Raw genomic sequence first — 16,440 nt, forward strand, 5'->3', positions numbered from 1 at the left:
AAGTCCCGCCAGGAAAGAGGTCTGCACTCCAGGGTAACAGCGAGCGAGAGGAGCTCGGGGCCCGGCACGGACCCACACCTTCGTTGACCCCGCGCCTGCGCCTTCCCCGTCACCTCGCAGCGTGCAAGTGGCGCCCGTGCTACGTAACACTGTTTGGAGAATTCCTACGCGAAGTAGCTTAGGGGAGACCGGGGAGGAAAGCTACAGAAGAGTAAGCCGGGGGTAGAAAAAGTCGGGTGTGTGGGTAGTTCCTCTAGGGAGACGGGAGGCCACTGTTGGTCACCTGCAACAGCTTCGTCCTGACACCGCGAGAGGGCTGTGACGGGCGCGGGCAACACCCTGAAGCCGTTTTCGGCTCTGCGTCGACCATGAACTTCTTCTGCAGTTAGAGGCTTTGTGCAGTCGCAGTTGCCGTGGCACTCGGCTGCTAACCAATGAAATACTGTCCGAGAATCCAACATCGCTAGGGCGAGCCAGCCCCGCTGCGGCGGGCGGCGTAGCAGCATTACCCGCCGAGTGGGCCAAGCTGCACAGCTTGACCCACTCGCACTCTGTCCTGCCATCGACAGCCCTTCGAGCTCTTTAGGGGCTTGACCTGAAGCGCTCTAATACAAGTTGTACTTACTACGAAAGCAGACAGGTATTCCATTTGTATCGCAACCCTTACCCGCCAGCCCAAAGACTGTCGTCCGGGCCGGTAGCGAGCGTCGCAGGTATCGTTTGCTGTCCCCCTGCAATGCCTTCGTCTCTGACCTCGCACAGTCGAGAACACAGAGGCAACGGTCAACGGAGAGCTGTCTCACGTGCAAAGTAGACTCTTTTCACGGGTCAAACCTTTCCAGAACAAATCTGCCTCGNNACATGCTCACAGAAGCCCGAGGCCATCTGAAGCCGCGCCCGGGTAGGCGAAGCGGGTCGTCTGCATCGGGATGCGACTCCCGTCGGCCCTGTCGCTGGCGCTTCTTGCGCGACAGACCGGACACCGACGCTACTGGTGGTACGAAGTGTTTTTAAAGAAGCGTTATCGCAGTGGGAATTTTGGGACATGTTTGAGACTTCATCCATCTGCGAGGCGCTTCTGACTCTTGTCGGAGGTACTGGTAGCTCTATGGAACGCAGCGTTACTCTCGTTCCGGCGTTCTCTCGACCGTAGACGATCGAGTAGTCAGGTCCTGCATGAGGATGGAGAACGACAAAGATCGGGCTTTTCCCAACTCAGGGGAGCAGAGCCTCACTCACACCTCTTCAGACTCACTGCTTCCCCGCGGCCAGGGCCAATTTTTCGGGCGAGTTCTGCTTTCAGCCGGCAGTTCATATGCCCGACCAGCCGCCGAAGAAGAGCATCACCCCAGTGGCAGCGCTGACGGTGGCAGAAGAAAAAACGGAGGCGACACCGTGACGAGAAGGGCTTCTTCTTCATCCATCCGTGGAAGAGGCAGAGGCTTTTTCTCTGGCCGAGGACGTCCCGTGGGTCTTTCTCTTCTGTTGCTTTCGTTTACTTTTCTCCTAGTACGGCGTGTGGCTTCGAACTGCGCGTATCTGTTCTCAAAGGGGCGGAGTGACGACACCGAGGCAGTCATCGAAGGCAGACCAGCTCGGCTTCTAGCTTCAGGTGCGGAAGATAAAAACTCTCAGCTTCGCGCAAGTCTTCAGGACAGCTTTCCCTCAGATTCGCTCTCAGCAGCCTCCGTGACGCAGTGCGTCGAAGCTGCAGGGATAACAGATGGAAGTCTAGCACGGCTGTCACGGGAGGCCCAAGGAAGGTGGGCAGGGCATGGGGGAGAACAGGCCTCAAGTGGAGACGGACAGGATCCTAAAAGCGGTCCAAGCAAGGCAAGAATAAAAAAGAAGAGGCCGCCTACTGGTCCAGGGGAGGGCCACGCCCAAAGAGCTGCGCCACCATGTGAGTATGAGCAACATCCCAATGTGTTTGTGACCTTGTTTTTCTACCAAACGAATATCGCCTTCAGCCGACTTTGTGCTGAGTACCCCTGTCGCCTGCAATGAGGGCGTTATCGTTATTCAACTCTGTGCCTTACCCTGTTATCGACGTGCCCTTAGTGCGGACTCCGTCTGTGAGCAGTTCGGCTTATATGTATACTTGTACACGTAACAGCAGTGTATGTAGTGGGCAATTGCCAAGGTGGACGGATACCTACCCCGGGGGAAATACGTGATTCGTGGGTAAGGGAACAAGACTCTGAATCCTTAAGACAAACGTGAGCGGGGAGATCGAGGAGGCGAAGTCATCCCCCATTTCTCTTCTGTCTATGAAGCAGCTCGGCGTGCATGTCCCAGAACTCTTCTTTCTTGCTCTTCTGCCTCCGTTCAAAGTGACGCCATACAGCCACAGCCAGAGACAGGCCATGTTGTTAGCAGACCTTTCCATACTAGCTTCAACAGGGGGCAAGGAGCTAACACATTCAATAGTAAACAGGGAACAGCTCCGGTGTGCTTTTTGAAGGGACATTGAATGAAATGGAGAATACTCGTTTGTGCGGCTGGCCGACGAGCATCTTCACTTCGACTTCTGTTATCAGAGGTACCGGCCCTTCAGCATCACGACGATGTCCTCCAAGTCGTCACATCAAGCAGTGCCGGGTGTGGGAGTGGAAAGGTCTCTCTCTATTGGTCGTACTTCGCGAGTACTCTTTCTCATGTCCTCCTTGAGTAATCCAGTTCCTCTTTACAGCAACATACGTATATTCGGATTGATTTCTTCCCCGTCCATATCCGTACTGGTCTACGGTGATATGTGTGTGATAGTACGAATGTAACTGTGCGCACGCGTGCTGCGCCAAGGGGGATGACGAACTTGACATTCTCGTTTCTTTCTTACAGTGGCAGAGCGTGAGTGAGCGGGGGGGATGTGATAAAGGTATTCACAGCTGCCTGCAATGCGGACGGGCTTTTGATAATTCCGATGGCTATTTCCTTGTGCAGAAGAAGACCTATGACTGCTTTCAAATGCCAGGCGTGACAGGAGCTCTTACTTGTCTACTTCCTTGGGTCTGTCTATCTTCTCTTTGTGCTTCTCCTTCCGCCCAATGATTTCTTCGGACCTATTGTCCTCCTGGCCTTCTTTCTCTTTGTGAGGACTGCACACTAGCAACTCGTGGTGGCTACCGTGCAATGTGAGTGAGTCTCTTCTGTAGTAAAGTCTTAGGAAGTCGTTCGTCCTTTTTGGGCCACGCGAGGCGGAATAGCAGCTCCGTGAGTGCTCTTTTCTGACGTCTAAGGAAGCTGCGAAAGCAGCTGAGACGGTGAAAGATGGAGAACTGGATGGCGCACTGGTTTCAAAACAGATGTAAACACATGCATCAACTGATAAACAAACTTAGGGTCGTGGGCGTCTAGAGAAAGACAGGGAAGTCACCACAAGTCGACGGGTTGACTTAAAATCCGTGCGGCTTTTCTAGACGTCCTAATGCACCTGCCTGCTTGTGCGTGCTTGAGCGGTGTGTATAGCTACTCATAAATACCGGGTTCTTCATGAGGGGCGACATTCCTTCATAAAGGAAAAGTACTTTTCTACTCGGTGCAGTCCTTCTAGCTCATGCGACAGTGGGGCCCCGAACACAGATGAATATCTCCAGAAAAAGCGCTGAAAGGCTAAGTAAACCTGCTTCGCTTTCGTAGTGGGGTTTTCTTCATGCTTGTCTCTGGGGTATATGACTCCTTATTCTTGGTGTTCTCTTTCAGTCAAAGTCTCGAGGTTGTCTGACCAGCCTGCCGGCCGAGTGCGCCAGCATCCGACGTCGACACCCCCGTCCGGTCAGACCACGGTCGCAGCGGGTGACAACGCAACGGCACAAGAAGACAGAAGACCTCCTGCAGGCGGGACAAGGCAAGTTCAGGTTGTCCAAGAGCTCTCGGATTCAGAAGAGGAAGTAGCTCCTGATCCCCCTCTCCATCCGGCACGTAAGGCTTGCATCTGTCTTCATTTCTAGGTTTCCGATGAAGCAATCCTTTCTTTCGGGATTCGGTACATGTATGTGGTACCTTCCTCACCATTCTCCCGGGGCTCCGATTCCGCTACTGTAGTGCGAGCTTGCCGCTTAAAGCCAACAAATTGCAAACGAGATGCCTCTGAAGTTTTTGTTTTTCACGAGTTGGCTCAATGACGGTGACGACAAATGTCGCTAATCCATTGTTTGTCTTTTTTCCAACACATATGGTGGCGATTTCAACTCACCAGCTGGACCTACATTTTCTTTTTCCGTCCGTTCCTTTTTGTCGCCTCCGCAGCTTACTTTTTGCTAGTATGAGTGCTTAATTCGAGAAGTTGGCCATTGCTAGTGGCCAGCTCGCGTTCCTTGCTGAGCTACCTTCTTGCTCATGTTCTCTCGCTGCGTCACACGAGAGAAACGCCGTTGTAGGGGAAACAAACTGTGTGTAGCATCTGTCCATGGTCTGTGTAACTCGAGGATCGTATAGTAGGCCCCGGTTCCAACCTTGCGACTAAGGCTCAACTTTTTTTGTCTTTTTTTATCACGTGCCTGCCTTCGCACAGCCAGCCGAGGACGGCTTCCTCGTACCGGGGGTACGGGCCAGGCTCCTTTCCGCGTCGGAGAAGAGCCTCCGAAAGACTGTAAGCTTTCAAGCCAGTACATACCCGCCTCTCTTTGCTGCAGTGCTGGAGCCCCAGTACAGCAATGCCACCCTGTTAACGGCTTACGTAACATGCAACTTCCTGCATTCTCTGTATGTCTACGTCTACACTGGCATATGTATCTACGTAGATTTGCTCGCTACGACATCTTTTTCTCGGTAATCTTACCGTGGACAACCCGCTTCACATGTTCCGGCACGACAGGTACTGGAGCCACTTCGAGTCCCCCAGCCGCTTCGCCAGATTCGGTCACTGACGATGACTGCACCATCTGCATTAGCGATTCGCCACTCAGCATTTTACTGAGCCCCTGGAATAACTTTCTCTGCGCTTGCTTTCCTCGTGTCGTTTTAAAGATTCTCCGCGCTCCTTCTTTTCACCGAAAGACTTTAGCTAATGTTACCCGGTGTTCGTGACGCCGACGAGGCGGGAAAGACGAGGGAGTCAGTCGCCAGCCGTGTGCTGTTTCTCTTTGCCGCTTACTCCTAGTTGCTTTTCCTATGATATGGACTTGACAGCAGCGGAGTTGAATGCTAGAAAGTTGTGTGCTGCTGGTGGTGACCGGCCATTCGCCGGGCGGAGCGAGGATAGCTGCAAGGCAGAGTAGTAGTAGTAGGCAAACTCGAAGAAACGGCTAGGCGAGCGGGGAATACAGGAAGGCCAAATCCCTATAGTGTGGGCACACAGCGAAGGAACACAACAGCAATAGCAGCATTAGATGAGCTGGGGTGGATGCTCTTGTGCTCGAGGGCGAGAAGGGTAAGGAAGGCCTATACACAGAAGAACGTTGGGTTCCACCACTGAAAGGGGCCAGGGTTGTTCGTTGATAAAAGATTGCAGAAACTGAGAACAGGCAGGACTGTGTGTCAAAGCGGAGGTGTTTCTGGTGCGTTGTTAAGCATTCTCTATACTGAGGAGGAACTCAACTTCGTACTCCTGAGCCGAAAGAGTACGGGGAGGAGAAAATGGAATGATTCAGACGCACTTTCGTCCTCAGTCCTCTTTCGGTTTCTACAGTGTACGTGTCCGTCTGTATCTACATGTTAACGTATTGGCAGCAACGAGGAGATTCGCGATCTATATTCTTGGTAGGGCAATCTTAGGGGCACTCTCTCGAGTACGGGGTGGTGGCCGTGAAGGAGAGAATCAGGCTCCCTCCAGACTACATGCATAGAAAACGTAGACAACCCTCCACGAGTTCGGGTTTTCCTAGACATGTGAATTCTTTTCTCTTTTTCCAGCTGCATAGGCCATACTTTCCTTGAGACAACGGGGCCGTGTAGAGACCCCTAGATCCCGCATGCTCCGGTAGTTAGCGTCGCATTTCTTCGTTCGCTTCGTTTCCTCCTGTCTCAAATTCACAAAACTCATGCCGTTGCTGACAGGGGCTTGGTAGGATTGGGTGTGTGTTTCTTTTCACGCCTCAAGGAGACTCACTCCCACAGCAGTGTACGACCCGTTCAGGGGAACTCGGACAGAGAGCTGGCACCGCGCGTGTCTTTCAGGTGAAGACCGAAGTGCCTAAAGGGGACAGAATACTTCGAGTGTGATGTTTTTCATTAATCCACCCCATTTGCTCGATCCATCTCTTCTCCTTGTGCGTTGTGTTTTGTTTGTTGTCTCCGCTGATCTCCCGGAAGTCAGCCTTGAGCGAGAGAATATCATGGTACTTGACAGGGGACTCTCTGCCTTCCGCGAGAAGCTTAACATTTATCTCGATTCGATTGTCCTCGGTGAGTCGTGCCTCGCGCCAACCAAGCGGTGAAAGAGGGGGGGAAGAAGGGGGGAAACGAATGGTCGAGATTGTTTTTGCAGCTCGGAGTCTCTCGGTCGTATTTGAAGAAAATAAGTGTGAGACCAGACTTCACGGCTAAATACGCGAGATCCGCCGACTGCTCAGGACATCCGGGGCTTTCTTAGTGTTCAAAGATGTACCCGGCACCGCAGAGTAGACTTCAGGACAAATACCTGAGCGCCACGCCTTTTTTTTTCTTACACTTACGGGTGTCATGGTTCGCTGATTCGAGTACGTACGTGCGTGTACGTGCTTAGCTGTGTGTAAATATCTCTAGGAACGAGTCGCTACCTTTATTTTACCGTGCTATGTGAAGCTGCTCACGCCTGAGAGAAACAGATGGGGTGCGCGTTTAGCTCTGGCTTGCATTACTCTCCTCCCCCCTCTATGCTGTCCTACCTTGTTGCGGGCCTTTCCTTATTCTCCAGCCGGGGCAGTCAGGGAGCTTTATCGAGGGTGAACACATAGATCTTTTTACCAGTTCACGGGGGCGGAATACCTGAACTGGAGAATAGGTGGATCAACATTCGTGAACAGCCGTATGTTCTGACTGTAGAACGTCTGCACAGTATATGTGTAAATATCAGTACGCTCACAGACGTATTATATAGCACACGCACTCAAGATTAACGAGCTCAAGCGTGTGCTTGCGTGCCTGAATACACCATCGACTGCACAGTAGTTGAACCTTTTGATGGAAGCCGCAGTCAGCAAGTGATGTGACGAGGCACCCGTGTGGACGGGCCGAACGTGCGGTCTCTTTTTGAAGCCGAGCACACGTCCTAGTTTTTCTTCTTCCGGGGGTGTCGTGTCTTCCTCCGTTCAGATACCCCGCAGAAACAAAAAATGTGGGACGATGGACTGTCAGTCCGCGCTGCTAGTAAGACGTGCCGTGAGGCCGTTTTCCGCGAGCGCCGAGCGCAAACTCCCGGCGCAGCTGCGTCTGTATTCAGGGCCCTGCTTTCTGTAGAGTATTATATTGGTCGCGACGTCGCGCTTATCGAGAAGGCACAGTCTGCAATGAGCCCGTGGCACCTCCACATCTTTCGTGTCGCCCAGCTATCTGTAGAATCAAATCTCATTCGGGCGGGCTTCCCGCCTTCATCTACTTGCGAAATTCAAAATGAAATGCTCGAACATTTGGGGGAGCTGTGCCAGCCTTTGAATTATGTCGGGTACTACCGGAGTGTGAGAAACCGTCAGTGGATAAAGGAACAAGGAGAGATTACCGAAGCAAAACTCTGGGATATCTTGCATCGAACGTTTTCAGTGGAGATCGACCAAGATAGAAAGGGTAAGCTATCGGCCGACCTATCTATCAATCGGCGTATGCGGCACGCATATATGCCCCCCTCTCGTGTAACTGTTGTTCGCTAACCCGGCGCAGTCTGGCCAGGCGTTAGCAGCTCGTTTAAGCAGTGGCGCGTGGGTGCATTCACAGATAGGGAATTTCTGAGGTGTACACTCCAGGCAGCCCCGTGCGTGCTCTGATAGAAGGATGTATACATGAGTGTATGTGTATGGTCCTCCGATAACGGGACCCAGCCCTCCGCACAGAATACATCAACTCTAGATTCGGATAACTGAGACGCGCTTTTGTGACGAAGCGGAAGAGGGACAGATTGATCAGGGCCGCCGAACATGGAGGGAGGGGTGGGAAGTCCCAGTAAGCTAAGTTCTAGTAAGCTCCGATGCGGCGTGTGAATCTGGCTAGATGGACCGCGTGCAGGTTTATCGTTGGGAGCATGCATCCGTCCAGCGTCAGAGAGTAAATGCACCTTAGTTGTATAGTCCAGGAATTAGCTGCTCTTTGCACCCACGAAAATTTTTTCTGAAGGCTGTTTTCGCTCAAGACTGGACCATACAGAAGCCCCCTACGCGGGACCGTCTTTTCTGTGACTGATTGGGGTCATCTACTTTTGTTGTGAGCGCTCCTTTTTTCACACCATGTACTACCCGGAAAGCATGTTCCCGTGATTTTGCTTTGCATCGCAGTTGTTGCGGACTTGATACACTACGATACGTTCTTGACTCGTCTTGAGGATTGGGCTCGCCGACAGCCACCTAGATTCTTCGAAGGTATGTACGCGAGAAGAAACAAGAAAAGATACTTTGTTGCCGCTTGACATGTTTGCCGGTGTACAGAGAGCTGAGGACATACATCTCTCTGCTGTATTCTTCCCACTCGCGTCGTACGACTTCATTTCTCGCCCGAAACTGGACCTCATGCATCTTTCCCGAGTTGGAGTTTCGTCCTCAATACAGACAGAAGTGTTTCTTTGACCTCTCCGATGTGCCAGGCAATGCCCGGCATTATGTCCTAAAACGACCAACACCGGACTTCCTCGGAGTTGGTTACCGAAAAGCATAGAGAGGCTTCTTTATACCTTTCACGCAGGCTCGGAGGGCGGAGGGGTCTTGACTTATGTAGGGGGACGGTTCAATATCTTCATCGCGACATATCTTTGTGTCTACTCTGAGGTGTTGCGGCACGTCTACCGAAGGTCCTTTGCATACCAAGGAAAGGGACTGAAGCAAGAGATATTAGCAAAGAAAGAGAGTCTGTGTCATAGGGCGGAAGGTCACGCGCCTATATAGCCGTCGAATAATATGGTACGTGACTGGCAAAGTCACATCCTAGGTTGTTAGGTCACTTGTCGGGAATTGCACGTGTCATAAACTACCGGCAATAAAACTGAGTTGTAGCCCGCTTACACAGTAGCCTATAAACTCAGCTCCATTCGAACACGCCGCGCTGCGTCCTGGATCATGCGCCTACACGTTCGACACAAATGGGGGTCCTGTATATCCGTCTAGCCGTCCCCGTACACTCTATGCAGGGGAGCAGAGGTAGAAGAACGAGTATGGATTGTAAGTGGTCGGTGGCCAGGATCTCAAATACGAAGAGTGTATCCGTAGAAGTTTTAAGCCTCCTGGGAACGTAAAGTTTCAATTCGGAGATATGTATATATTTGTGATGATCCGGTGCACTCCGTGGCTGACTTTCTTCCTTTTGAGAAATATTCAAAGCGGCAGAAGTGTCTTGCTCGATCTGCTTTTCTCCAAACAAAACAGTCTCCACGAAAACCGAGCAGCACTTCTTCCTCCGTGTCCTTGGTTTCGGTTGCATATTCTTTCTGTCCCCGGTGTACGTGTCAACTCTTTTCCTTGAGGCATTTAGCATACTAACTCATCATTTCTGCAATGCTGTGGTTTCTTTAATGCTGTTCGGAATGTCCGGTGTACTTTCAGCCGTTCAGCCTGACACGGTGCTCGGGAGGATGCTGGGACGTTGGGGGCTGCTTCCTCAGCAGGAAATGGGGACGGGTCCAGGTAACTGACCGCCCTCGTGTTAAGAAAGTACACTTCGGTATGAGGAGACTGCGCTGGTGCATTTACATCGTGTGTAAACCTCTTCGGGCACCATGCATAGATATGTTTGCCTACAGGTACCTTTGCCTTTCGTACTGTGTCATCCTCAGAGTAGAAGCTCTTGGATCTGCCAGATTTGCCAAGACCCTTGCTGCAAGGCGTACTGTACAGCGTACACCAAGGGGACGTGTCCGTGTTCTTCTGGGCTGTCATTCTGAAATCAATGTGATCAGAGTGAATCAGGATGCGTGGGCGAATCTGAAGGAAGTGGATTACGAGGGTCATGCCTTTCTAAGAGCGGAAAGGGAATATAGGTGAATAGGAGTCTCTAGATTCTGGGACGCTTTTATATTCCTCCTGTGAAAATGGCAAATACAAGCGCTTCCCTTAGCTTAGCTAGCGTGTTCGTGAGATACCCCGCCGTCGTTTCCCTTTTCGCATTTCCCGGTGAGCTGATAGCTTCAATTCGAATACCGAGTCGCACACCGGATATAGAAGAGCTTCTTCCTGAATCATTCACTGTATGCGGCCTCCCGCTGCTTGGGTAGTAAGTCCTCGTGTCTTGCATGTTTGCGATGTTGGTCCCGTGATTTCACGATGAATGGCTATTGCGTATGTTCATGATGGATGAAGGAACGAGGGTTCGTTATTGCTGGTGTGAATCAAGAAAGGCGTCTTCCTCCTCCTCTCCCTCTTCGAAACTGGCATGCGCAACAAGCCGACAAAGGAGGAGGAAGCTCGCGTGAGAATGCGAAAAAGCACTTGGGTCACATGGGGACTCTGTGTTATTTTGTGAATGCGCGTGCACGCATGCCTGCGTGAATCCATCAGATTGGACGCCGCCCGAGACCGGGCTCCCGTTGCCGACAGATATCCCCGGGTCTCACACCTCTGCCAATGGTTCACCCGCGAGCTTAGATCCATCAGCACTGGCTCGTGGCATTTCGTCCCCGGTCGTTAGTGAGCTTTTGGAGACCTTTTTACCTCATTTGGATATGTCATTGATTCCACTGGGTAAGAGCTGTGATGACTGCGTACGCTGATCCCAGGTTCTGCTTCCCATACTTGCTTGTAATACCCTCCTGGACTTGTACGAGGGCTATTAGTGCAGACTCGCTCACACACGTCCCTGTCGCGCATATCTTCCCTATGTTTCGTAGTCGGGAATGGCGAAATCGTTCAGTCCCAACTACGCGGGAGGAGGCGAAGCCGACGACTGATTGCTCAGTGGAGAAAAGGGATTTGTGCTCTCCCCTACTTACAGACAGCATCGCGATTGATATCGCGAATCTGTCTGTAAGTAGGGGAGAGCAAATGAATTCAGCTGTAATAGTCATTCACTCCAGAAAACTGTTTTTGAGTCCCGTTCAGGAACTGCTTAACATTGCCAGAATCGATAGATACTCATACACAGATATGTAGTGATATTCATACAGATACACAGGCATATACAGTGGCAAGAGCTGAATCGGACTTTCTGATGGACACGCTCGTTCCGGTGACATTGGTAAGATTTCACCTTGAATGAGGTTCATCAGTTCTCCTTGCTACGATGTCTAATAGAACGGAAGGACATTCTTGGGAAGGTTTCATGTGTCCTGGTGGTCCTTCGTGCTCCTTACCTTTCAGGGTGAAGATCACTAAAGACTGACAAACGGCTAAGGGTGTGTACTGGGGTTTTCCCTGTCTGTTTGTCTATCTGTCTCTTTTGCTCATTTTTTCAGCTTCCGACAGCAACAGAACTGAGTGGACGATGAAACTAGTACACTATTTTAAGAGCGTCCGTGTACAGCTGTCGAACTGTTTTGCAAAGTTGTATACACGTGGAGTTCGCCGCACTTTCATAATAGACCAGTTGTTAGAGCGTCTGGCTCTTATTGATTTTGCACTATGTCTAGCCCGCTACGCTTTGAATCACGTTCCTGAGTTGGAGAATGAGGTCGCCCTCAAAGAGGCCTGCGTCCGCGCGGAGGAGACAGCTATTTATACATGGGAGAGGCTGGGCATATACGGTAGCGCGGCAAGGTGGACGAGAAGAGGGATAGCTTCGCTTTTTGCACAGGCCCTCTCTCCTACGCTACAACACCCCCGAAGTGCTACCGATGACCTAGAAAAGACGCTATTGCGTAAGTCAAGGTGATAACCAGCCCTATTGTGGTCAGTCATGGTGTTTCTATGGGGAGGGAAACCGAGAAAAGCTGGTTATTTCAGAGCATGTGATGGTATTTGTATTGAAGGACTAGTGGACTCAAACAGGCTAGGTGCTGCAATCTAGGATGTTTGTGTCTTAGATGAAACTTGCCTCAGTCCTGCAGAACAACAAGCAAACTGCATCTCAGTTCAGCTTTTTCTTTCACACAAAGAGGGGGCATCAGTGTGCACCTGTGTTGCACCGCAAGCCTGAACTCTAAGTGAGTCAACTGAACAGGATATGCATTGAGTAGAACGCCTTTCCCCCCGCCCTGAGTTCTTCAGCGGCTCGGCATGTAGAAAGAATCTCCACTCCAGCTGCATGCCGTTCTACATACGGCAGTGCGTTTTCGGTCATTGTCTCCATTTGCCCGTACTTTCCCTACCTCGTCTTTCAACAGCCGTAGAGCTGCGTACTTACGCGTTTCTCGTGTGACGGTCACTCTGGCACCTACTGTATAGACGGCGTCCTTTATTTAGCTTTGTTCAAGGAGAAGTCTGACTCCGCCATTAGCAGCGGATGTATGGACGTAACGGATCTCCGCCCCGGTAAGTTCCGTGTTTTTTCCGTTGAAACCAGTTTTTCTCTTTTGGCGACAGCGAGTCTCGTCCTCGTTTCTCAGAATGTGCGAACACGGGACAGGCTCTTGTTGCTTGCTCGTCAGTAGCGTTCTTGATGAATCCGAGAGTGACCGGAGAGAGCACGGAATGTCAGACGGTAGTAGTAATAGTAGAAAAATAGAGAAAGTAGGTCGTATAGACCGTGCAGTGCGGTCTACATGTATACACATACCTGAGTGTCCGATACAGCAGTATACTTCGGTGTCGAGGGGACGGGGGTAAGTCCACTACTACGAGCAAAGGAGGTAAGACAACGCGTTTAGGTTGATGTCGTTGTCTCGTTCTCGCTGTAGGATGTAAAAACCGTCTGAGGCAGCACGACCTTCCACTCGCCTTGGCTCGATGGATGCAACGAAATCCCGACCCGTCTGCCGGTACGTCCCTTCCTTTCTGTCTTTTTCTCCTTTGTGTTGTTGTTCTTATCCGCATTTCTTCCCCTCTCAACTTCACGGGGAACGACACACAGGCAATATATTTTTTCTTATCGTCTTTATGTATTTCCTTCGTGGCGTCTTTATTCACCCTCAAGGTTTCTTTTCTTGTATACTGCTTAGGAATCAGGATCCCGTACAGCGACGACGGTAACCGTAGGGCCTCCTCTGACATAGTCATTCACGAGTCTCGAAGAAGAAATCTGTCTTGTGGATGGATCGACGATTCTGAAACTTCACAGTCCACCACTGGTTGCCGTGCAATAGTCTCTTGCTCGTCCTATGAAGACTGACTATACGACCGACAGCCTGGCCTGTGGTTGCGGGTTGTCATATGTCCAGTACATGCTGTTCCAGAGGATTCTGTTGAAATTGACGATTTTCACAAGAGGCGGGTAGACCCAGACAAAAAGACGAGATGGATACTCACGAGGTCTTCGGCAACACGGCTTCTGTGGGGAAGCCGGAGGACCTTCCTTCCTCAAGTTTTAGAGGGTCGCGTATGGGGAAATGTGGACGAAAATAGAGAGATAGACAGATAGATAGCTGCGCTCGCCTCGCTCTCCCCGACAGAGCAGCTGCGTTGCGCCTTGGCGAGGAAGACAGCTAGTCATGTCCCTCGCCGAGAATGTAAAAGAAAGGGAAGCATGGCTAGAAGATTGGTCGACCGAATGAGGAAACACCACTTCCTCTGCTGTGATCGAAATCTTTTTTTGTGTCTCTTATATCAGCTTCCAACATCACTGAGAACTCTCGTCTGTTCCGTGCGCTCTTTCCATCAGGGATGAGAGGTCAGTCACAGGAGTACCGAGTGGTTGTATGCGTGTGTGTCTGTGTGCAACATCCCTCGCCAGCCGTAATTTCTCGTGAGGCACGGAACAGGAGATAAGCACTCATTGGTCTTTCTGGTAGTCGTACTATCCGAATCTTTCATAGACTATCCTTTCTACAATCGAAGTCCGTTTATTCCGCACTTCAGCGACTTTACCGTTAACGCCTTCTCTGGCCCCCAGCAAGTGTTTCTTTCCCAGTATGCTTCAGTGTTGTCAACTTTTTCTCAGTCGCGTCGTGACAACAATCTCTTGCCCTCATTTTTAGCGGCGCTGCGTTGCTCGCCGGCATCGATAGGACAGATTTGCTTAGAAGACGATGCAAAAGAAGTGGGCAAGTGGAACTCGGTTGTTTTTGTACTTGACACTTTTTGCCTTGACGTGTCAAGACAGGTAGCAGTCCTGAAAGGAACGACTCTTATCGTGGAACACCGCCTTTTCTTCAGCGTTATGCAGACCTCGTAGTCATGGGGTCCCCTTTCTTTATTGATAGAGACATCCTAGTAATTCTTGAAAAAGAGATAAAAGCAGGGCTCTTTGTTGCAAGGTATTTTGATTCTCTGCGGACGACTTTTGTAGATTTTGCTAATTGAAGATGACACGGTTCTGCGAAAGTATGTGTCTTCTGCATTCATTCAGGGCGGTGTGCGTGATACATCTGTGTCTATAACACGTCCGTGTCCGCCATGGTGGTAGTGCAGTGCCGTTACACCGATGTGGATATATTGCCCTGAAGACGTGAAGTAAAACAACACTTAAGACGGCCTGCTTCGTATACTTCCGTCCTGTAGCCGCCGGCCGCTGAGATTTTCTTTGCTAGTTTCTCCGGGTTTCTCTTTTCGCACTGTCAGTCGGATTCATAGTGTCCGACATAATCACACAGAAGAACAGAATAGGCGAAAAAAACGACGACATGGTCGTGCACTTCAGATGCCGCTACCTCTGTATATATGTGTGCATATATATATCCAATGGATACAGCGTACAGTGAAACTCGTGTAAGTTTGAAGCTGAGTTCACCGTGCTCTACTTCCTGGTGGTTTATTCGGTTTATTTCCTTGGTGTGATACACACCGGGCCGGAAGGTGGAGTAGCGAGAACAGGCGCAAAAGCTCTCGACAGTAGCGCACCCGGACACCATTTTCGCACCTGCTTACGTGATGGTGTATGTCCGGTCTCTCACGCATGCACCCGAGAAAGGTGAGATTTAAGTTGAAGACGGTAAAGAAGAAGAGAGAGAGTCTCCACGGTCTTTTTTTGGTATCGGTTTTCGACTCGATTCTTCAGGTCCTGTAATTCTTCGTGGTCCATCAAGTGATGTCATGCCACCAGATGTGGTTCAACACCTTGTATCGCCTAGTACTGTCATGAGGTCATCGGATGCAAGTTCTCAACAACTTTCACCGCCACCTTCAACTGAAGGTCTCTCGAATCCTGTGATTCCTTCCACAGCTGGTCACCGCGACCGTCCAAGAGAAGGTGAACCGGTGCTGTCAGTGCTGAGGGCGATCAGTCTGCACCGCAGTCTCCGTGGCAGTCGTTTCCTCTAGTCCCTTCACATATGTTTACATATTACATCTGCGTATCTGCAGGCAGTTCGGTGTCCGATACTTTCAAGACTTAGGGCGTCCCGCGGAACCCAGTTTAGTTCATCAGTCGGGGCTATTTCCTGGTATTACAAAGACATCACATCCGCTACGCGTGTACCACTCCTGGCTCTGCACGTACTCAGAACAAGCCTTCAGACCGTTCTCTTTTGGGGGAGACAGTACATTTCCAATTTGCGAGGTAGCCAGAGACAGCGACGGGGTGAGCCAGAGGACAAGTGTCCTGCTGTAGTATGAAGTTGGACCCCTATCAAAATAAGAACGAAAGCGGAGCAAGGAAATTACGGCCTCTAAACGCACCACCGTTACGCGTAGTTTTCTTGTTTCAGCTGGTGCCTCGATGTCAGCACGATGGCGCTATATACTTGTTTCAGAAAGAGTCAAAGCAAATGATGTATCACTCCGAGAAAAGTCGTTCTTGTTGCATCGATCACCGTTATGATGCGTGTCGGTGTGGGTGTACAGCTGATACGGAGGCTGGGTGAGGGTGCGCCTGTAAATACGAGGTCCACCAGAAGGACAGAAGAGAACGAAGAGGAACTGCGACAGGTTTTGTTTTCAACGCGGCTTCCTTTCCGTCAGGTCTGAAGTTTCATTGATCGCACAAGTGTTCCTGCTGAGAGAGTCACAGTCTGCTGCATACCTCTCCTCGGTTCTCGCCCCGAGGCCGCGAACTTGCCTCTTCATTTATCACAAGAAACGTAGTGACCGGCTTGCAGCACTTCTGTTCTTCGTTTGAGGAGAGGAGAATGGATATGGTGTCTGAGGCCGGATTGCTGTATACTTTTTCTGTCGCGAACGCCTATGGTTTACAGAAGGCGATAAACCTTCAAAAATGTGTAACAGGCAATCATTTTATCAGCGCGCGATAAACCTTCAACAGGCAATCATTTTATCAGCGCAGCCTCTCGAATGGGATAAAGTAGGGACATATAGGGGTCACCCAGGCAGCTCTAATACGCATTGGTCACGTTAACTGTCA

At 50.7% G+C, this 16,440-nt stretch overlaps 1 protein-coding gene across 1 annotated transcript; it reads left to right on the forward strand.

Moving 5' to 3' along the window:
- The first annotated feature begins 620 nt into the window (after window positions 1-620).
- Window positions 621-16,048, forward strand: CSUI_009119 (uncharacterized protein). The gene is made up of 14 exons (XM_068069238.1): window positions 621-1,903; window positions 3,703-3,921; window positions 4,514-4,591; window positions 6,253-6,345; window positions 7,234-7,701; window positions 8,403-8,486; window positions 9,660-9,740; window positions 10,611-10,793; window positions 11,504-11,905; window positions 12,432-12,518; window positions 12,884-12,964; window positions 13,753-13,812; window positions 15,139-15,330; window positions 15,924-16,048. Exons 1-14 carry the CDS (start codon window positions 1,177-1,179, stop codon window positions 15,941-15,943), a joined length of 2,775 nt encoding a protein of 924 aa, XP_067918785.1. The 5' UTR covers window positions 621-1,176; the 3' UTR covers window positions 15,944-16,048.
- Window positions 16,049-16,440: the final 392 nt, after the last annotated feature.

This window comes from Cystoisospora suis (genome assembly GCF_002600585.1).
Source record: "Cystoisospora suis strain Wien I chromosome Unknown contig_5311, whole genome shotgun sequence".
Taxonomy (NCBI): domain Eukaryota; phylum Apicomplexa; class Conoidasida; order Eucoccidiorida; family Sarcocystidae; genus Cystoisospora; species Cystoisospora suis.